Raw genomic sequence first — 24,073 nt, 5'->3', positions numbered from 1 at the left:
TGTGTGTGTGTGTTTGTGGGTGTGTATGTGTGTGTGTTTGTGTGTGTGTGTGTGTGTGTGTGTGTGTGTGTGTTTATGTGTGTGTAGGTACTTCTAGAGACCAGAAGACTATGTCTGATCCCCTGGAGCTGGAGTTACAGGCCATTGTGAGATGGCTAATGTAGGTGCTGGGAACTGAACTTTCTGCAAGAAACACAACTCTTTTTAACCATTGAATCATCTCTTCAACCTCCACGTTGAGGTATTTCGATGTTTCTAAGGGAACATGTCCTATAAGTACTTATGGAGATAAAGGGCAACTTTAACTATGGATTTGCCTTATTGATGCCTTGAGTTTCAATGCATGGCAGGAAGTACATTAGACTGCAGGAGATGTATGCAACACAGAATAGTAAGTAGCACATGGCCAGTATTTGCTTACTTTTCATTTACTTACAAATCTGTACACAAATGAAATGTAGTTAGAAAAAGAAGCCCGTTATATATGGAATAAAATTTGAATCTATTTCTATGTAGAAATCAAATTTCCACAAGGAAGAACACTTTTGAGAACACCCAAGCAAAGCAGATGACTAAAGTCTCTGAAGGCACAGCTATTGCACAGGTGTAGATAACTTTCCATGTTGTAGACAGATGTTGGCTTATGATGTGGAGGAGAGTAGGGCCCTGGTGAATTGCAGATGTTTGGAACAGGGTACAGAGGGGATTCTCATATGATAGTCATTGCTTGAAGAGTGAAGTCCTTGCTTGAGTTTCTTTTCAGTGGACAGATCATCCCGATGTGGCCCTTACCTCACTCACATAGCTTAACTAGAAACCTCAGTTCTTCAGAGTAAATTGTATTGTTTTGACCCAGGGCTGGTTTATATTTTGACATGTCATAAGGGGTATATGTCATCTTTTTAGGGCACTTACTTTCCTTGGAAAAAAAAGAAGTCTTCACTGTTAATTCAGTTTCCATTTGGACACCCACTTGTAGTGTGGCCCCAAGCAAAGTTCTTTACTTACTCAATGATGAGAGTTTTTCTTGTATAACATGGTGAAATATAACACTCAAGCATGGATTTTGTTAGAGGATTCACATGAACAATAACTATACTATTTAAAATGAGTATGGTTTCCAAAACGTTAAAGAAATAAGAGCATAGGTCATGAAATTTATACATCTGTGATTCAAAAAAAGTACAAGAGAGTATTATACATCATTTCTTCCTGCCTCAATGAATCTCTTCTCAGCTAAAATATTTAGAGCTACATTCTTCACTTGCCACCTACAATTGAATAATATAGATTATTTGTGAAATATGAAAAAGTTAGCACAGAATTTATCCACCCAATAAGTTGAATTTGATTTGATATCAAAGGACAAAGATATCTAAAGCCTTGTAGAGAAGTAAACCTCAGAGGAGAGGGAAACTCAGTAACAGGTGGAAATTGATAAGGGGGAGGTAAGATGGATGTGTTATGTGCATATTATAGGTAATTAGTCTGGAAGAATTTATCTCCATGAACTTTAGTGTATTTCCTTAACCCTAGTCTTTATTGGCCTCTATGCCTAACTTAGTATATTAGAACTAGGCATGCTCAGAAATTCCAAGTAGGACTTTATTTCTATTTTAGATGCTAATATTTTAGAATAAATAAGTCAACTCAATGCATCAGCTCAACAATCTCTCTTTGACCCATTTCAAAAATATCTTTCTCTGTGATGGCCTGGTGTTGGGTAGACCAGCTCTCCGAAGGAAGCACTGCCTACAGCAGATACATTCAGTGAATAAAGTCGAGATTTTTTATTTTTGTTTTTGTGTTCTGACAGATTTAGTAAAGAGATGTAGAAATCATAAGAGCTTATCTTAGTGAAAAATGCCAGGGAAGATTTGTGCATCCTGATTGATGAGGGCTGACATCTAGCCAATATACACAGGCAATGATCATGGTACAGGGATGTCAACACAATACTGATAAACAGGTAGACTTGTAGGAACACAAAGGATGCTGGCTGTTAACAGAGAATTTGGTTTAGCTCTGGGCACTGGAAACTCTTCATAATGGGAACTGGACCCTGCTGAGATTGGCTGACTAGCTCTTGTTGCTCCAGGAGTCTGGCTAATTTGTTACTGAAGGGTTTCAGTGCTGAGAGAATTCCCATTCCCCATGGTTCTGATGAAAGAGTTGACCAAACAAAGATATTGCCTCTGCACAAGACTCTTAAGAATAAGTATACTTATTTGGGCTTGATTTTATAACTTAAAAAAAAACATGTGTGGGTTTTTAAAAAATGTTTTTTTCCTTATTATTGAAAGAATCACTGCTATGTGGAAACTGTTAAAAAGAATTAAAAAAGTAAAGGCCACACTAGTTTGATCATCTAGACAAAGAAAGTACTGTTAAACTTGGTATATTTACTTCCCTCCTTTATATCCTGTTTGTTTAATTTTACAAAGTTGTATGTGCACCATAAGAACAGATTAGGTATTGTTTCCCTTTAAAGTATGATAAAAACAATTTGACTTTCTTTATGCCGTTCTTAAACATTTAATGTCCATACAATCTTGCACAGCATGCTGTATGTGAAGTATACAGTATATAAATATATTTATTGTTGGGTGACAGATAGCTTCACATTTTTTTTCTGCATCTTATAAATAATTCTGATGGGCCTCTGAAAGCACAAGACCTTATCCACATTGAAATTATTCTTTGAATAGAACCCTAAATCTACACATAGGGTTTGAGAAGGTGGAATGAACTGAAGATAACTATAATGAAATGGTGATATAGGATATTGTCAAGGACATATGTTTCCACAGCAAATGAAGAGACATAGAGAGCTTGAACATAGTGTGTCACACAATGCTTATGGAAGGACCAGAACCCCGTTGTTTTTCTAAGTGTGCATTCCGTTCTTGACTACCTAATCTTGATGTACTTATTACTGACCCATCTCATTCCTGTCTTCTTGTGAAATGCTCTTTAAACCTTCCCCTTTTCTTTCCTCTAAAGACCATTTGAGTGCATTTGCTCACTCAGTTATGACTTCCACATATCAGAACAGTGTTAACCTCTTCATTAGAGTTTCAGCAGATAATTCCTACATTTCCTAATTGCCTTACAATTTGAAATCGACTTCTCAAATAAAGATATTTAGTCAAGTGTAGTCATGCACACCTGTAAGTCCATCACTAGAGAAGCTCAAGCAAGAGTTATTGATGTTAGTTCAAGGCCAGCTTCACCTACATAGTATCTGAGCAGCCGAAAATAAAAAACCAGACCCTGTCTACAAAGAGGCAGGCAAAACACAAAATTCACCACGAGCAAAGCACTTTTTTTTTTGCACAAATGTTATAATTTACTCAAGTAGCTCAAATTTTAAAAATAACTTGTCATGAAAACATTTACAACTGTTTTCTTCCTTTTTATGCAGTTTGATATGTTAAAATTGAACTTCTTATTGTAGGCCACATACACTTCATTTTGTGTGGATCATCAGTAGATAAGCAGAATGTCTTTTTAACTTTTGTATCTTCCTGGCCTGTTAATTTGATGTAACACGAAAATATTGGTTATTTTTTCATTCTAGCTTCTTGGATTTATAAAGTGAGTTAAAGCCACCATTTTGTGTTTTCAGTGTGCTACAGAATGCGCTTCCCATTTCTGCAGCCTCTTTTATAAAATTGATCTTTTTATTAAGCTTTTATAGTCAGTCCCTAGCTCAGTGTTTAGCCTTGCAGCAAACAAAGGAAGTCTCCGCAGACATTGTTTACATAGTTTAATTATAAAACCTTTATCTGAATAATATCAAAGATCTACAGGCCACTTATATGGTTGTTAATATTATACAGAGAGTAGAGACCACAATTTAAATGTAAGTTAGATTCATTTAAGCCTTTAGATTCATGGAAGCTGCACACAAATTTAAAACACTGGTAATCAAGTTAATTAATTTGGGGGTGAGGTTGTATCACCTTCATCGTTGACTTAACAGTTCCAAATAGCATTATAAGTTTTAGCTGCTGCTTCAGAAAATTAATTTATATCAAAAATAATTTAAGGGCCACTTTCAATGAAAATATCATGAGCATATTACTGTCTGGTGGATGCCTGTGAAATAAACAAAGATTTTTCTCTCTTATAAATCATTCTTTCTTACAGTATTTTTTTTTCTTTTTGACTAAAGAAAACTTTTACTTACCATCTTAATAAAAAAAAATCATGAAGTTTTTACAGGTAATATGACCCTAACAGTGTTGCCTGGCTTGTAATTATTCTCTTTCTTGATTTACAGAGACTGTGCATGGGAAAGCATGCTTGCACAGGTATAAATATAGCTCTGATATTTGGGTCCTACACTGTTCCTCTATGTCAGTGGTTCTCAACCTTCCTAATGTTGTGGTGACAGTCAACCATAAAAGGATTTTTGATTTCCATTGCAACTTCATAACTCTACTATTGCTACTGCTAGGAATCACAATGTAAACACCTGTGTTTTCTGGTTGTTTTAGTTGACTCCAATGAAAGAGTCCTTTGAACCCCACCACCCACAGCTAGAGAAGCCCTGTTTTAAGTAGTGTGAAGGTCATCAGAATTGCTCATTGCAGTGGGAACATATAATTGCTTTCTGCCTCTATTTAGTAGACCCCTATGGCTTTTAGTATGGGCAATAGGTTCATCTAGATGCTTCTTGTCCTTCTGTTCTGCCTTCAGTAGATCTCATCCTTCCAGATATATAGGAGGAGCTAGGGCAATATAAACTGAATCTCCCTCCATGGTCATTTTTTTTCTTTTAGAAAGACATAGTAAGAACCGGGTAGTATGATATGTGTTCACTTGTAACCTCAGAATTTGGGAGGTTTAAGGAGGAACCTTACCACCACAAGCTTGGATCAGTCTAGGCTACATATCCAAATCCAGCCTGGTACTTCATACTGAGACCCTATTTCAGAAACAAAGTAGAAAATAACAAGAACATAAAACTTTCATAAACCTCACCATTAAAATAACTGAAGCCTACAAGTTAGTTGGTGAAGAGGAAATGACTAATTGGTAAATCTGTCTCATGGTCAAGTGACTCCTGGTAAATCAGCCTGCTTCTAATGCCTCTGGGATAAAAGAAGCTATAGCAATGGGCTAAGGTTTGTCCTTTTATACCATGTACAGAAGACCCAGGGCATGTGAGTGGTGGCTGTCAGCAAGCTGTGTCTATCAGGATGATGACTGGCAAAGTCGGACGTAGGCTAGACTCTGACTTGAGTTGTTTTGGGGTCACTTGTCATGAGGAGCTTCCGTCAGTACTTTCAAGGAAGCATTAGCCTCCGATACCATTAGTACCAAGGGACAATGTCCTAGTTCTCTCTGTTTCCAATTTTTTTCCATAAAGACTCTTCCTAAAAACATCCAGTAACCATATCACTAAACAGTTGAAGGACTAAACAACACAGACATCTTCATTTTCAACTAAGAACTAAGGATGGTTCTTTGTGCATTAAAACTAAACTAAACAGTACGCTGGGATCACTCTACCATGTATTCTAATGTCAAATAACTATACTAGGTTATATGTGCTAGGAGACAGGAGATCTTTGCATTGAGGAGCAAGTTTTGGCTCTTCTCTTCTCTGTGCTGAAACAGAAGTGTCTAGAATTAAAAAAAAATTATTGGATTTGAAATTTCATAAATAAATGAGCATATTTATTTATAGGGTGAAGATACATCTTTCCTTTCACATGAAATATAACTATCAAATTACATGTTTCAATGGAGAGTGTTATGTTTGTAAAACTCTTGGTCCTCCTCCCAATGTATGATGAAGTATTCAAAGCACATCACAGCTCCCTTGTGAGTTCAGCCACCTTAGCAATGTCACAAGAATTGGATTAAAGTTTGAATTTTCAGCCTTATGCACCTTTTAAAAATATGGCATAATATGTTTGCAATGGGGTTAATGCAAAAAATGTAAAAAGAAATAAAAGAAAACACAGACAACCAAGGCAAATGATAACTAACTCTCCCCCTGACAGGTCTCTACTCTAACTTGGTATTGCTAAATCTCGATTCAACTCTCTGAGCCCTCTGCTCTGCCTCCCTGCCCAAGTGATGTTTTCCCACTAATGATCTGTTAAGTGGGTTAATATGAGCCATGCTCACATTCTAAACACTTCAGATGGGTTCCCGGTGATGCTGATGTTGGTCACACTTGTTAGGGAACTGTGCTTCATGGTAGCAGACAGTGTCTCAGTTTTGGGGGTAGGGGGGTGGGTCTGACACTCTGACACTCTGACAGCCTTCTTGGTTATTGACATTGGTCATCACACCAACACTGTGACCAGCAGTGTGTTCCCCCGGTTGCTAGATTTAAGAATGTGAGTTTAATGGGAGACAGTGCTGCCACCGTTTTGGTTGCCTTTGCAGAGTGAGTTTCCCTGGAACAGATCTTAAATCAGGTCTATCTGCATAATGGGAGGCCTCAGTGCCCTCAGAGGAATATCAGTCAGTGTGGGCTTACACTAACAGACCTGATCCTTCCAGACTGGCCTTCAGAAAGAACAGAATCCCAAGCCTAATCAAGACATGATGGCTCTCAAAATATTTTCAGAATCCCAAAGTACAAAAGAATTTTTTTTTAAAAATCATATTCCCTTTGAGTTAGCTTCTGACAACGACATGGCTAGCTCTTACACTACATGACATTATTTTTGACAGTGAACTCCAAAGTATGAAAACAGAGGCACAGGTAATGAAATCCAAAGACAGCAAATTGTCCTCCATAAAGCAGATTTGTACTTAACCTAGGGAACAAATGAGTATAACGGTAGGAAAATAACAAAAGGCTTTTCATCTGATATCCTGGATGAACAAGAAATATCTGTAATGCCATAATGAAAAGTTAAGTAACGTTATTCAAAGATCGGAAGAGACCTTTGCTAAAGAGTATATCAAAATTGTCAGCAAACATGAGCTGATGCTTAGCATTACTAATTAATCAGAAAATGAAGATCAAAACCGCCAGGAGTAATGACATCACACACTAAAGAACTGTTACTCTCAAGAGAATTGAAAGAAGCATTGAAAAAGGGTCTGAAGGAAGTAGAACTCTTGAGCACCGTTGGAAAGAATGTAAACTAATCCTGCTTTTCAAAACAGTTTGGGTGGAAGGTCTTAAATAACTAAATCCATAATTTCCGTATAACCTTCTATCCTATTTCTGCATACATATCCCAGAGAATTAAAGCTGGATAGCTAAGAGAGGCATGCCTAGTTCTGTGCTGCATTATTCACAGCTAGCCAAACAGGAGTAACACCAAATGTCCACCAGTAGCTGAATAGAGGGGGTAATGTGAACTATGTATGCCTTCAGATATTGTTTCCCTCTGTCATACAGTGTGTATAACCTCAACCAGGCTCTGGCTTGCTCACATTCAGGCTGTTGTGATCTCTGGGCTCTCCAGTCCTGTCCCTTCCCCAAGCCTGGAATCCTAACCTTGCCTCACTCTTGCTCACTGAGTATCTATCAACCCATCCTACCCCCATAGGGGGACATGTAAGCCATATTGAGTAAAAACATTGAGAAGTGTGATGAGAGGGCAATTGTCCCCATACAGTATGAGATGACACAGATATTGAAAATGTTCACCCCAATATCTAGATCCCTGTGATGGCTCTCTCTGGAAACGGGGTTGGGAGAGCATGATGATCGTGTATCCCACTGTGGAGACCTTTTCATTTTTCTGAATTTGTTTTTTTTGTTTTTTTTGTTTTTGCTTTCTGAAGTTCTAGTTTCTCTCTTTATTTCTTCTGTGTTCTTCCTGAGAATTTTTTGTTTTCTTCGATTTATGATTAAAAATCAGACTCAGATGAGTTCCATTTACTATTCAACACAATGGTGGGTACTCAGTGGTTTCTAGAAACCTGAACTTATCTTCATGTATATTAAATACATGGCTGTGGTGTGCCTCATTTAAGGAGTTTGACAGTGGTACTGAAGACCACATGCATTTCAACATGTCGTAACAGAAGGAATACATTTGAGCCCACTGACTGTATTCTGTCTATTCAGAACCTTCCCTAATGCCATGGCACCAGGAAGTACTCACACCAGACCTGCACTGGCCACTCTGTGTGTAAATGACACCTTTTGACGTAAAACCTATTTGCTTTGAAAACAGTTAAAAGTTGCAGATCCCATCTTTTCTCAAAACCCTTAACCTAGCCCAGTGCCTGTCCACACTTGTCCTTTGTAGCTTTGAAAGAAATGTCATATATTAGGCTTCTGGAAATGACCCACATTCCAATATGAACAAACATAGCATCTTCTGCCACTCAGCAAGCATGAATTGCTGAGTATGTAGGGCACAGGGCAGAGGACTTGGTAAATTGCTTGGTTTCCTTGGCCGTCATCAGCACCTGTGGCAGAGTATGTGACCTATTTCCACAAACAACAATGCCTAAGGCATTGCAGACAGGTGGGTTGCAGTTCCCTTTTTAATTACATTTTGAAGAAATAACTTAAAATACAAAAAGAAAGAAAGAGAAGAGAGAAAGAGAAAAAGAGAGAAAGAAAGAAAGAAAGAAAGAAAGAAAGAAAGAAAGAAAGAAAGAAAGAAAGAAAGAAGAGAGAAAGAAGAGAGAAGGAGAGAAGGAGAGAGAGGAAGGAAGGAAGGAAGGAAGGAAGGAAGAAAGAAAGAAAGACAGACAGACAGACAGACAGACAGACAGACAGAAAGAAAGAAAGAAAGAAAGAAAGAAAGAAAGAAAGAAAGAAAGAAAGAAAGAAAACCAGGCATTTTGAAAAGTCCTGTTGTTAAAGGAAATCCAGGTTTGCAATGATCACCAATAACACTGCAATTTCATTTAATAGATGTCAGAAAATGTTAGCTCCCTCTTAAATACCTCAAATCTGCAAAAATACTATAAACATTATATGAACCTCTCTGAGGTTCACTAGTTGGTATTTCTATGGTTGTTTTTGCCCTCCCTGTCTCTTGCTCACTGGGAGTCAGTATCATTCATTGACATCATTTAACTTGACACACACACATTTAAAATAGAGCATACATCAGATTCTTTTGTTTTGCTAATCAATGTCACCAATACACAATTTCAGAACAAAACAAGAACTATTTTTTTCTTTTTGAAATTTACCTAACATCAGCTTTCTCAGAAGAACATGAAAACTGAAAATTCAAGGAAAACAAAAAACAAACAAAACAAACCCAAAAAAACCAACATCAAAGAATCAAATGTCCTCATATCCAAAAGAATAAAATCATGTTTGGATATGTGTTATATTGCATAACACATTATATAATAAAACTCTGTAACCAGGAATTTTCTCTTTATTTATTTTTATCTACATATACAACCACAAAGTGTCTTTTTCTTGTTTGTGTAAACTGGCTTTATAGAGCTATAAAATATCCAGAAAACTAATAAAGGTTTGTAAATTGACTCATTAACAACACACCATGGAGCTTTACATTGGAAAATGCCACCCAAAATGGCAAGAAAAAATTAAATATGACTAAAATGCAATTAATCTTTGCACAGCTTTCCATATTCCAATGTGCCATTTTGTTCTCTGTCAAAACATTTGTTAACTGTCCTGCAGATCCAAGCTTTGATGTTTACATAATTATTCTTTCACACGGACTAAAAGAGAAGTAAAAAGAAGACAGACATTTTCTGGGCAAAAGGAACAGAAGCTAGCAGAAGCAGGACTGTGAGTCCTAATTAATTCAAAGTTAATTGCATTGTTGGTAATCCTTAAATCTTCGTATAGAAACTGTTTACAACACCAAGTTGACAGTAATTTAACTGTGCTAAATCACCATGGCAACAGAAAGATGTACCTTACTTTGAGCAAACAGAAGAGAATGGTCAAGAGTAGTTCTTGCTTAATAAGCCAACTAGCAAGGCATATGGATGGCTGGGCCAGCCTCTCAAAGCAGAGCACAACAGTGGAAGCATTCCAAGATGGTGCCAGGCTGGCTGGGGATGCAGGTATGGAATGCAGGATGAGCATTTGTGTTTGTGCTGCATATGCGAAATGCTGGGTTTGATTCCCAACAGATGTAGATAGATAGTCCCACTGCTATCAGGTTACATAACCAGTCCTGTGATGAATTCAAAGTCACTGACAAATAAAACAAACTCATAAGTTGTATTCAGAAATACAAGGGTTTTGTTTTGTTTTGTTTTGTTTTGTTTTGTTTTGTTTTGTTTTGTTTTGTTTTGTTTTGTTTTGTTTTTCACTGGTACTATTTTAGGAAGAATCTAGTTAGAGGTAGTTCAATGAAGCTATTAGTAATATGTGTTTGTTTGTTTGTTTAAGACAGGGTTTCACTATGTAACCTAGCTGGCCTGGAACTTGCTTTGTAGAACAGGCTAGCCTTGAACTCACAAGCAATCAACTAGCTTCTGCCTCCCGATTGCTGGAATTAAAAGCATGTGTTCTCCCATACCTGGAAATATGTGATAAAACTTGAGTCAACAGGAAGGAACAAAAGAAACTTTGGACTTAATTCTTTTAAATTCTATTTCTGTTAATTTTTCAGAGTAAGCCTAACTTTTTAAAAATTGTAGACTATTAACATATAATTAACATAGGATTAAATTAAGTCTTGGATAGCACAATATAGTGTAGTTATAATGAACAGTCAATAAATTCTATTAAGGATTGTCTGAATGAATTAGATGGAAATCTCATTATTCTGACCAGAAGTAAAGTGCTTCCAGTTTCCTAACTGGTATCTTCAAAAGATAGTTTCTGTCCTATGGCCAGGTATATTTTTCTTGAGAATTTCATACATAAGTATTGTATTTGCATAACCCCCCCAATTCCTCATGAGAATCCCCTCAAACTATAGCATCTTCAATAATAATAACGATTACATACATATCTGTATATGAATATACACACACACACTACTGACTCCACTTACTGGTGCTCATATGTACATATGTTTAGGGTTGATCACTTGAGGTTGGATAAGCTCTAAGGGGTTTGGCCCTGAAGAAGACCAATCCTGGCTCTCCCAGCAGCCATTAATTGCTGGTAGCTCTTCATTTAGGAGTAGAACCTTGTGAACTATCTCCCACCAACACTGGTATATCAACTGTGTTTGCCATTGTGTTAATCTTGTTTAAGCAACCATACTGAGACATCATGGGTGTGGCTTCCCTGACATAAATAGAAGACACTATCTTGTAACAGACACCTTGGTCCTCTGGCTCATACAATCTTTATGCATCCTCTGTCATAATGTTCCACGAGCCTTAGACATGTGGTTGTACATATGCCCACTGGATATCATACAGTCTGAAGTTCATTATTTTGTAGCAGATGGAGACCATCTACCATCTCAGAAACTCACAAGTGGTTCAAATGCAGAGGACAGATTGCTAAATATCTTGAGAGTCCATTACACACCACAGTTACTTTTGAAACTTCTCTTGGTTAGTATATTGACACTGATCTATGAAGGACCTTGGTCTAGCCTAGAGGTTACCAACACACCTCTATTGAAACTAGGTCTGGTATGTAAGGAGAACCAAAATTACAAAAAGGAGAAGGATAAACAGGCTCTTTCTTTCAGAGTTTCACTTTTACTCTGGGTTTCAACAAATAAATTAAAATAAATAAAAGTGGATTAGGGATAGCATACATATGGCTACTTAATGTAGAATGTTCTTAAACACTTAATTAATGCCAAAAATACTCTACAGATGTTACTTAGCAGTGTCAAGGAATTTACAGGACATGAGGAAGGTGGGGTCAGAATGGAGATGAGGGAATTATTCTAAAATCAACTTATGTGGGAAGAATGAATTCAAATTTAAAATTCCTAATATTTACCTAATTTAGATGTCCAATCAAAATCGGTGACCAAATATTCTTCAATTTTCTGCAGTCTGTTGGGCATCACAAGCTAGTCAGTAGGAAATAACAGCATAACACCCAGATTACATTTGTTGGCTTAGAGTATGCAGCTGAGAAAAAATTTAAGCTATTTCTGGAAATTCACCCATCAGATAATTTCTAAAGAAAAAGAATGAGATAGATGAGCCGAATCAATAGCTGTTGACTAGAAAAAAATTCAACTTGTTCATTACTTTAGAAGAAAAAAAAAAGAGTATTTGGAAAATACTCAGCTAAGAAATCCTCTTTTCTTAGGTTGTGCAATGACTCTTGGGTATTAGATGCATTTCAGAGAATCCACAGTGAAGAAGGCAAGTTCTTCATACCACATGATTTGGAAATTTCCAATCAGGAGCTGAGTCACATCGTGAAAAGATCTGAGCAGTGGAGAGGGATCCATGGTGAGAGAAGGAAGGTGAGTGGGAGTGAAGCTGTCCCGACTGTGCAAAAGAACCCCCCCAAACTCCCACCCCCACAACCCCACCTCCCTGTCTCCCATCTCCCAACTCCCAACTCCATCCCCTGCATCAGTAAGCTGTGCCTTCGCTCAGGCTGTTCTGGAAGTTGTTCAGTATCTTGCTTGATGCCACATTATGAATTTGTGGATTTGATATTATACTTGTTTCAGTTTATTAGTCAAAATGAGGTGGTTCTTAGTGTAGACATTATTATTTTCACACATGTGCACATGTGTGTGTGCACATGCACGCATGCACACACACACACACACACTGAGGGGTAGGATTCAATAGAATAGGCAGAAGGGAGGAGATAAATTTTCCCCTGTAGTCTTTTGTTGACTTTCTTAGTGAGTCCTTAGAGTCTTTTACTCCCTTAGGTTTTCAGAACAGGCATTAGACAAATGATTTTAATCTTTTTGGTAGCACTGGACATTTTCTTCTGTGGCTTCATCTCTATTAGTATCATCAGAGTTTGTGTACCTGTTTTTCTTGCTTGTTTTTTTACTCCTCACATCGCTTTGATCAACTGCTTTCAAAATATCGCCCGTCCTGTTAAAGGCTGTCACATATACACATGTGGCCACACCTCCCTTTTGAGTCCCAAAATATATAGGCCAGTAGCTTATTTTGATATTTTCAGATGGATAGCCCCAAAATAAACTACTGTAGTTCAACCCAAATAGATCTCAGACTTGTTTTTCCTTAAAACATGCCCCCCATCTGGATCAGGACACCAAAGGAATTATACTCCTGTGGTCTTTGGAGAAAGCATTTTCATCTATTCTGAAGTGCAAACGACCAGAATGCTGAGGTTTGGTTGGTTTCTTTTCCAAATCTGCCTTCCTCTTGTTGACTTTTATTTGAGCAAGTCTCATTGAACTTGCTGAGATTTTCTTCTCCCATCTATTTCCCTTTACAACATAGATGCCCTGATGCCCACTGAGACAGAGCTGCAGGACCCGGAGAACAGCAATGTCTATTTGTAATTTCACCCTGCTGCTGCCCCATTTTCACACTGCGGATTCCTTCTCTGCTCTGGTTATCACGATTTTTCTAACATGTAAATGCAACCTTGCCTTTCTTCCTGTTCACTGTTTCTCGCTGACTTTCTGAGTCACATCTCCTGCATCTTGACCCTTCTCACCTCAGCGTGCATCTTTTCTACAATGCAAATTATTCATAAAAGTATGAATAATTTCATAAACATATGTGTGAGAGGTCACAAACACTCCCTTTTAAGGGAGATTCCTTAGCTCATGTGCATGATATGATGAGCACCATGCTCCAAGTCTTACTCCAAGGGCCTTCTCTGTAGATTTAATCCAGACAGGACTGTTTTCGTTTGGCTACAACTTCCTGTCCTACCTGACTGTACATTTCTGACAACCTAAGAATGTTCATGGGCCCCCCTTTCTTTGGAACTAAGCTTTCCTTGTAGATTTAGAGGGATCTCTTAGTCTTTATATCATTTGTGTCTTTTAGTACATATGTACTAAATAAGTTTTAATACATTCATGAACTATTGGCATGTTAATTATTGTGATAAAATACCATGACCAAAGGCAACTCAAATGTTGATTTTGGATTATGATACCAGAAGGCTAAATGTCCATGATAGTAAGAGCAGTAATTTGAGGATCACATCTCAACCACACACAGAACAGTGAGAGAGAAGTAGAAATGGGAAAGACTGTATCCCTTCAAATCTCACGCCTAGTGGCACATTTCCTCCAGCAAGGCCCCGCTGCCTATAGGTTCCAAAACCACCCACAGACAGCACCTCAACTGGGGACCAAGTGTTCAAATGTACGAGCCTATGGGGGCATTTTCCATTCAGTTCACTATAATTGAGTGTACTGTTACACATGGAATGGATATAGTGAGCCTTATCCTGCTACCTATTTAACAGAGATTTAAATGTTAGCCTAGGAAACTGCAAGCTGTTTTCCTTCAGGTGTGTGTCTTTTATGTTTTGTTTTATTTTTGTTTTTTGGACATGGTTTCTCTNTGTATCCCTGGCTGTCCTGGAACTCACTCTGTAGACCAGGCTGGCCTCGAACTCAGAAATCCACCTGCCTCTGCCTCCCAAGTGCTGGGATTAAAGGTGTGCACCACCACTGCCTGGTGAGGTGTATGTGTCTTTACTTCTGCTTTATAGTTAACCTAACAAGGGAACTGACTTTTCTCAGATCACTGTCCTCTTACTGAAGCAAAACACATTTAAGTCTACTGTGTATTCATCTCAGGTTCTCGGTGACTTACAAAACATGTGTAAAGGTCCAAAACAGTTGAAATCAATTATTCAAGAGCACTTCCTCTCTGTGATAATTTCACAGTGCCTAGGGTATTTATAAAGAGCATTTTATTTCATTATTAAGTTTCACAACATGGAAGTTTAGAAACTTGGAAGCTATCCAAAGTTGAGTACTAGGATGATCTGATATGAACAGCTGTAAGTTAAAAAAAAAAAAACAGAGAAAAACGTAATTATTGTGATAGTTATTGGCTCTGTTTAGCAAAGGGATGAGAAGACTGATACTTTAATGCTAGAAGGAATATTGAAGAAACTTACAAAATTATTAATGTTTATGTTGTCCCCTATAAAATTACATAGTGGCCGGGCGTGGTGGCGCACGCCTTTAATCCCAGCACTCGGGAGACAGAGGCAGGTGGATTTCTGAGTCCGAAGCCAGCCTGGTCTACAAAATGAGTTCAAGGACAGTCAGGGCTACACAGAGAAACCCTGTCTTGAAAAACAAAACAAACAAACAAACAAAAAAATTACTTAGCTGATTCCTGTTGGAGGAAAAGGAGAACTTGGGAGGAGACTTCAAACTTTGAGTGACAGTTACTTTTTGCATTCACATTCAAATGGAGCAGAGAAATACCAAGTAGATTAAATGTAATTTAGGTGAACAATTGAATCAAAATGATGGTAGAATGGGTTTTGATTTAGCTGCAGTTGGGTCATATGTCTATATAAAAATCTATTATTCTCTACAACACATATTGACTCAGCCTCCATCAGGGTAAGAAATATGAATGTGTTTTACAAATACTTTGAAATCCCACAGAGTACCTGTTACTCTATATTGAGAGCAGTATACTTGTTAAGCTAAGAGTACACAAACACTCTCAAGAGATGCCTCAGTGAATAAAGTCTCTTGCTTTTAAGGCTGACAGCCTGGGTTTGTTCCCTGGTACCCATGCTGTAAAAGCAGAGAAACAACTCTCACAGGTTGTTCTCTGATATACACATGCATCCTATAGGACACACATGTCCATACAGGCACACACATATTCACACCCATGAATAAAATGTATTTTTTTTAATTTAAAATAAAAGTAGGGCTGAAGAAATGGATCAGTGGGTCGTAGTGTTCTTCCTGGGGATTCAAGTTTGAGTCTTCACACTCACGTCCCTTGGCTCAAGCTTCTATAACTCTACCTCTCTTTCGGAGGGATCTGACATATCTGCTGCTGAAGTCACCTTCACTCATAATACATAACCTCAGAGGCACACACGTACACATAACTGAAAATAACAACAAAAAAACATATTTAAACATTTTAAAATCAATTCATAGACTTATCTTTGACTTGTTTGTTAGGTCTCCTGGGTCCTGAATATTTGTGGTTTGAAGTCTTACAATTCATTTCTCATGTGAATCTTAAGTTGTCTTGTGTTTGCTTCATTAATCTCTTTCAGCAAGGAAGCAAGCCTGCCCTTTTGAACAATTGACACGCTAATCTCAAGATGCAATACTAGTTTAACTGAGAACAATTATTTTATAATCTAAAATAGCAAATTAAGAATGGAAGATGGATTTTAATATAAAAAGTATTTCAAATGTGTAAACTAGAATTCTTTTTGACATTCATTCATTCATTCATTCATTCACTCATTGTGAGCATACATATCCATACCACAGTTTGTGTGTATAGGTCGGAGGATAACTTACAGGAGTTGATTCTCTCAGTCCACCATGTGGGCTCTATGGTGAACAAATTCAGGGCTTCAGGTTTGGTGGCAAGTGCCTTTACCTGTGGATCCATTTCACTGTTGCCTAGTATTCTTGTGCTCTCCTATTTGATAGAGAATTTTGTCATACTGCTATTAAGAATGCAACCCTCCTTTTTATGTCCTGGAAAAATTGTACCATAAATGGACATTTTATAATAGGCTTAATTTTCTTTTATTAAATTGATAAGTGCAAAATCACAAAGCATGACACTATGATGTGAACTTAACATTGTTGAATTTTACAATTTTCACATTTTCATTCATATAATTTTTCATCTGTGCAGTGGCAGCCAAGAAGATAATTTCAAAATATTTTACCCATTTTTTTTGTAAGGAAAGGTCACTTTCAGTAGTCAGAAAAGACATCATTCTATTAAACTAATTTGCCTACATGCAAATTTTGTCATTTTTACCTCATTAACTATTTATCATGGAGTAAAAAGTATATATATTCATGAAGGGGCAGCTTGCAGCCTGATGGAGCTGGAACTAATATTTTGCAACTCTAATGACTTTTTTGCATCCTTAATTAGATAGCATAAGGTTGATATGATTAGGTCAGGATGTAGTGTTTTTCATTAAAATACATTTTAGAAGCTGTATTCATAATCTGCCCTTGCAATTAAATAATGAGCCTATGAATTTAATATTATCGACCCAATTATTATCCCATGCAAACGTATACCTTTAATAAATTTGTGCCGTAGGACCTTCATTAGCAGCAGAAAGAATGATATTTCTAGGTCTGTAGATTGAATAGCTATGGTTAAACTTATGTAACGATCTTAAATGTATCAGGAAGGAAAGCTCCAATACCTAGGAATTCAATTCCAAATGGGCCTTACTATTTGCCGAGGACTCATTTACATTGTAATTATTTTCTTAAAGAAACTACCACTTTAACATAGGCTACTGGAGCTCATTACAAAAAGAAGCAAAGTATTAGCTGGAAAGGAAGGTGAGAGGCAGTAGTATTTTATTGGACAATAATGTGCAAAATTTAGAGATCTCCGCAAGACCAATGGGAAAGCATGCAATCTAAAATGTCCATTTCTCAGTGTAAGTATTCGTCACACACAGCCACAGGCAGTTGATGAAGGTGATTATTTTGGTTGGTGAATGTTAGTGTCATTGTTTGCAGGTGACTGTGTGAAAGTACAAAAGGTCTTCTAAGAAGGAATCTAACCTGCTCAGATGAATGTGAACAGGGAAACAGGTATGTAGCAACAAGCTCCCTCATTCAGGAGTTGTTACTGACCTTCTTCTCCTGTGCAGCAGAGCAATAAAAACAATGGAATAACAACTTTAGTTCATTATTTGACAAAGTTACTAAGAAAGTTATGTACAAATAATGTTTTAACAAAATGAAATAAAAGAAATAAACCACATGCTTGTTTAGTCATGTAGTGTACAGAAAAGCCAAACAACAGTGTTTACAAATAAACTGCACGCACATGCAAGCAGACTCGGGGTGCTTGAATAGAGGCAGAGTTCATCTTTAGCTGGAATTTGAAGTCAAGATGAGCAGAATGCTTTGGTCTGTGATGCTCTGCTTGGCAATGTTAAAGACAAGATGACAGTCATGGTAGGGGAGTTGCAGATGAGTACGAGGAGTGGGGATACTAAGGCTTTTCTGTGTAAAAGAAAGGAACAAATAAATTGGTGGAATAGTCATAGGAAGGCAAATTTGGACACTGGAAGTCTTTTTCTCCCTTAACTACAACAATGGATAGAACAGTGTCAAATACCAATTGAGAAAACAAAATTGTCTAATTGTGGGTCTGTATTTTTTCCACAGACTGCACAAAGTCATTGAGAGTATTAATGCAAAGACCTAACTCATGTATGTAGGGCTCTGGGCTATCTTTGCACTGATCTGTATAAATTGCTTAACTTAAGGATGTATCATTTTTACATCACTGAAATAAATGAGTTTAATGTTGACCTGCTCACACAATTTCAGTTTGAGTTGTTTTACATTCCACTGAGTGGTCCTCATGGAGGAGACCTGAAGCAGAGGGGTGGATCTTTGAGCATTTCAGTAGCTTGACAGGGACTTGAAAATGAATGAGGAGAAGTAAAATGCCGAAAATGAAAGCAGGAAATTTGAATCAGGGAGATGGTGGAAATGGAAGCCTAGTATAAGACGGAATTCCAAAGAGTAGTCGGAAGAATAATGCCTACAAAATACAGAAGATTGACTTTTTAATGTAAACGTTTTATTGGAGCATATTCATTATATAGAAGGATGGTTTCACAAAGACAGTTTGTACAAGTGTCCACATACTTGAGTCACATTCATCTCTGACTCTTTTTTTTTTCTTCCTTCCAGCACATGTAATTCAACATCAGACCTCAGGGCAATCTCGTTTGTACTTTTACATCCATGCATACATGCATATGTGTATATTCTCTCTCTCTGTGTCTCTCTCTGTCTCTCTCTCTTTCTCTCTGTCTCTCTCTGTCTCTCTCTCTCTGTGTCTCTCTCTGTCTCTCTCTCTCTCTCTCTCTCTCACACACACACACACAGACAAAATGAACACTCAAATCTAGGATTGTAAATAAGAAAAACATGCAATATATATCGTTCTAGGAATATGTAGCTTTAATATGGTAATCTCCAGTTGTATTCATTTTCAGTGACATAATTTTATTCCTCCTGTGGCTGAAAACTCTGTGCATGTGTTTGTGCATGAGTTCATATGTATCACATTGTCTTCATCTACTTTCCTGATGGTGGGCATCTAGTCTTATCCCATAACTTGCCTATTGTCAGCAAACATACAGATACAAGTTTCTTCTATAATAGGATTTAGAATCTTGTGGGTATATACACAGGAGTGTTGTAGCTACCTCATATGGTAATTTCATAAGATAGTTCCATTCAAATTTCTATAGTAACAACCCAGAATGGCTAGGGAGATTGCTGATGGTTGTGAGCACTCCCTGCTTTTCCAAAAGATCTGAGTTCGGTTCTTATAACCCGAACAACTATCTGTGACTTCAGATTTAGGGACAAGGATGTTTTCTTCTGAAATCTGAGGACATCTCCAATCACATGAGCACAGTACTCCTCACGTCTAAACCCATAATTAAAAAATAAAAGTATATAGTAAAAATAAAAAATAAACAAACAAACAATAAAAGGCCCCCTGATTCTTTCTGGTTGATACATAACTAGGTTGTTGGGTATATACAAAGTGGGTTTCAGGAAACTACCTCTTTTAGAATTAAACAATATAAAGGTCAAGGTAGCCAAACAATACATGGATTTTTTAGAATCATAGATGTAACCCTAGACATTATAATGAGGGCCCTGTAATAGGAGCATGGGATTCTTTAGGATTTTCATGTGAGCATGTCCTTCAGTTTCTCAAAAGGCTGTTGATCCACCAGTCACTGGATTATCCTAATAGAGAACATGTTGTATTGAGCACAGCTTAAGGATATTCCCAAATGATCTCAGCCACAATTCTTTCTGTTGAGGAATTAAGTATACAGTCAGTATCCTGTATCTACCCCGAGTTGTCCATTTTTCCTAATTTTATTTCACCATAACGGTGGCTGCCAAATATTTTATGTGACTGTAGACTATGATTCCAATACAAAAATTTAAGTTTTTCTACAATAAAGATGTTGACAGTAACTCAACTAATTGGGAAAAAATCTAAGTTTTAGCAACATTTTTGAAAATACACAAGAGAATTGCTCTTTTAAGAAGATATGTAGCAACAGCAAATTCACTTGTATGTTTTCAAAGTCATAGCAAAGAAACAGCAAACGGGGATATCCCCTCTCAGTTGGGTGGTCTTGGATAATGGAAACACCTCTCTTTTTATCTCTAAAAGTCCAGGATGTTTGTTTTTAAGCTAACCAATACATTGTTAAGCTTTTGAAAGGCTATTTAGCCATAGAGAGATTGAGCTCTTCTATAAAATGGAAATGGTAAATAACAACCAAATAAAGGAATAAGTAGAGCTTTCTGAAGACACCTCAAATGTTTGGGTTTTAAAATTGACAAAGATCTATTGCGTTCCGCTAAGTACTTTCTCCCTTAATTCTAAAATGATTTCTATTTGAAGTGAAGTCCAATCCATATGTTTTTGATTCATTAACACTTAGTTTGTTAGCATCCCTTTACTGGAGTCATATATACCAGTCTTTTCATCTTTTTTTTTTATAAGCTTATGCTCCTCAGACACAGGAAATCAAGTTTTTCTAAGAGTAAACAAACTTGAACTCAGAGAGACACAGGGTTGTGAGGACTCTGTGTGTAGACAGCACCTATTAGCTTTGAACTACTTCTCTAATTCACTATGCAAATTTTTCCTTAGAGTGCCCTAGAATGAGATATATTGCTAATTAGCTGAGACATAAGATTCAGCTTTATATTTTATTATTTACTAAATTTTTCTCCTACATTAATTCTTCACGATCAAACAGCCAACTACTAGCATATTAATGAACAAGTCATTAGTAATGGTTATTTAATTGTCATCTCTTTATTCTCATTAATAATGCAGGAGCTACTTATCCTTTAATAATTATGTAGTAGCAAATGAAATTTACTATAAAGCATCGATATATATTCCTGCCTTTTATTTATTTATTTATTTATTTATTTATTTATTTATTTATTTTGAGAGACAATGTTCTTTAACAGAAAGGGTCAAAACCACTTTTTCATGTCTTACAGACAGAAGAGAGACACAGGCCCTTCAGATGGTTTGAAAGCATGTAGATTATAGAGGCTGAAATATAACTTTATCAATTTTTTTGTCTCTCTTGTGACCTTAGTTCACATTAACTCATCTAATTCCCACAGTTAGGTACTCTGAACAATTTTTTTTTAGCAGTGACAAAACTTGGATAATTCAGTACTGGTAAACATCATCAGAATATCCGTACCTGCGAAGAGAAATTGTTTCAGCTGATGTTTTCTCTTTGACATTTAGGTCAAGGGCTGAAGGAAAGTGAATAACGTATCTCTCTGACCACTGTGTGAGAACTATAGAAACAATTTGTAGGCCATTTATATGTTGATTCATTTAATTATTAAGGCAAATATATGTGTTTCACATTACAGATAAACCCACTTTACAGACAAAAACCTGAGACTCACAGACATTAATATTTTTCTTTCAACTCTTCATTAATTTCCCCCATGTGTTTTTTGACCACCTTTTAATAAAATAAACAATTTTGTTCAATATGAAGGCAAGTAAGAGAAGACAACCTCATGTTCTAATGGGGTTATCAAGTAGACAGTGAAGTCACAATAGTTTACTAGGAGCTTAGTGGTATGTTGACAACATGAACAAAGACAATGTTAACTCTTACTGGGTCAATACAAGATGATTAGGAACAATATTTAAGACCTATGTAGTCTCAGGGAAAAAATGGCACCAAAAGGAAGGCATTTGAAGCAAAGAAATGAAATACCATATTTCTGAAAACAGAAAATATTTATAATGGTTGAAACTTAACTGCTGTAGTCACTATTGGCCTAAGTCTGGATAGGGAGGTCAGAAATGCCTATGAGCAAAATGTATGCCCCTAGCTGGTCCACATGCCATGGGGGTCAATACAATTGGTTACCCACAGGGTTAGTATAATTTGCTACTAGTCAAAGATCTTTGCTCAACCTCAGCTCCATGTTTTAACAGTCAAAACCAGGCCCTTGTCTACCATTCATATCCTAAATAATTCCCTTTGTGCCATCATTTTCCCATTCAATGACTTGGTCTTGTAATTAACTGGAAAAATAAATGGTTTTGTCTTCCCATACATTTTCCTATAACTTTGCTTGTGAAATATTTAGTGTTCCTGTCTCATATCTTGTAAAGGTAAACACAAGACTTCAGGCCATGATATAATAACAGTACTCCATCATTTCTCTGAAATAATTATAAAAATAAGATATACAAAGGGTGACTTATAAGAAATGAATGCGTGAAGGAATGAATGATAAACCTGCATCTGACACTAGAGTGACTAAATCAGTGAATGAGTATCCAGATTTAACAGAATTTCTACAATATACAGAAACAAAATCCACTATGCCCATTTATCCTTGACCTTCAAAATAGCAAAACTGAATGAAGTTAGGAAAGTTAAGGTTTTAACTGCTACCTTTCTCATCACAAGGACACCTGTGTGCACATGAGCCCTCAGTATCTGCTCACAGTTCCATAGGAATACAGAATGGACTTGAGATATGTCCAAGGATATTCATCCTCTCCGTCTTGTGAGCATCTTATTTTCTGTGTCTATTCTCATACAAGTTCCCAGTACAAGAGGTGAAATAGTACAAACATGTCCCATGACACACTGTAAAATGAAGAGGGGACAGAGGAGGTAGTAAGATAACGATTGGGAATTAAGCATAGAATTGGTAAAAGAAAAAAAAAAGTGAATATGAGAAAATTGCTTGCATAGACTAAAATGAGTCATTAAGTATCAAATAATTAGTGGAAAATGTTAACAATTAACTTGTTTACATTAATTGTAGGGTTGCATAATTATAACAATTCAGTGACCCCCACATAAACTTTTAAGACATTGTAAATTCAATTTCTATGCTGATTTTACATATAATCTTTAATCTGTAACATTTCTGCCTTACTTTCAAACTCTTCAAAGAATCATTTTCAGAACATAGTACTACAGAATAAGAGATCACAATTTATCAGTATCATAAAATATTAGGTTTTGAACAAGTATTCTGTTAGTATTACTTTTAAGGGATTTTAATAGCAAATGCATTCAGTAGGTAAGTTAGTAGAGAGGTGAAATACTCAGGTTGACTTCTGAATTCTTTATTGTGGCCTCTAAGCTTGAAGATGATGGAATAGTGTCACAGAGTTTTGGAGAGAAAAAAAAAATAACTCCAGACTCAGCCCAATAACTACATGGAAAAAGTTTAAAAATTGAGAAAGGCTACTATTCCAAATGATAACTTATTAACAAAAGAAAATTAAGTTTTAAATAAGGCTGAAAATTAAAAATTAAAAATGGTTAGCCACTAAGTTGTCAATGAGACTTATAAAAAATACCTATAAATGCTTTGAAATTTTTCAATTTTTAATACTGGTTTTTACAGAGAAGAAACATGATATAATACTTGTTGTGGCATACCAATAATAAGCTCATTCTAATGTATTCAAGAGTATATAATACCTGGGAAGTGGGGGTTAGGAATAATTGAGATACATAAAATCAACCCTCCTATCTTGAGCATCTATACTCTAATAGAACATAAGGCAGTAAATCTTTGGAAATAGTTCTAGCATGACTATTTTAAGAATAATCTTATTACTTGATACAGTAATTTCACTCTGATGATTCTACTCAAAATCAAATGCAGAGATGCAAATAAGTCTTGAACAATCAAATGGAGGAGGCATATATTTTGTCTTATTACAGAATCATCCATAGGTTTGTTGTGTGGTCATATCTTCAACTGATATCCTTCTTTGTTATTTTTATCTACTTTTCTAAAATTCCTGTCTTTTATGATAACTGTATTGTCTCCATAATTCAGGGGAAAAAAGACTCCGGAAATTAGTTTTTGTTTTTTTTTTTTAATTTTTAATATTTTTATTACATATTTTCCTCAATTACATTTCCAATGCGATCCCAAAAGTCCCCCATAGCGCCCCCCACTTCCCTACC

The 24,073-nt window shown here is 36.5% G+C and overlaps 1 protein-coding gene across 1 annotated transcript in view; it reads left to right on the top strand.

The window, feature by feature from the left end:
- Ofcc1 (orofacial cleft 1 candidate 1) overlaps nucleotides 1-24,073 on the top strand; it is a 281,087-nt gene that overhangs the window by 203,060 nt on the left and 53,954 nt on the right. The window contains exon 16 of the mRNA XM_021180950.1: nucleotides 12,170-12,329. Within this exon, the coding sequence (XP_021036609.1) occupies nucleotides 12,170-12,329 (160 nt within the window). The remainder of the gene's footprint in view (nucleotides 1-12,169; nucleotides 12,330-24,073) is intronic.

The sequence above is a fragment of the Mus caroli genome, chromosome 13 (genome assembly GCF_900094665.2).
Source record: "Mus caroli chromosome 13, CAROLI_EIJ_v1.1, whole genome shotgun sequence".
Classification (NCBI taxonomy): domain Eukaryota; kingdom Metazoa; phylum Chordata; class Mammalia; order Rodentia; family Muridae; genus Mus; species Mus caroli.
The sequence above is the reverse complement of the archived record's forward strand: the minus strand, read 5'-3'. Positions and strand labels throughout refer to the sequence as shown.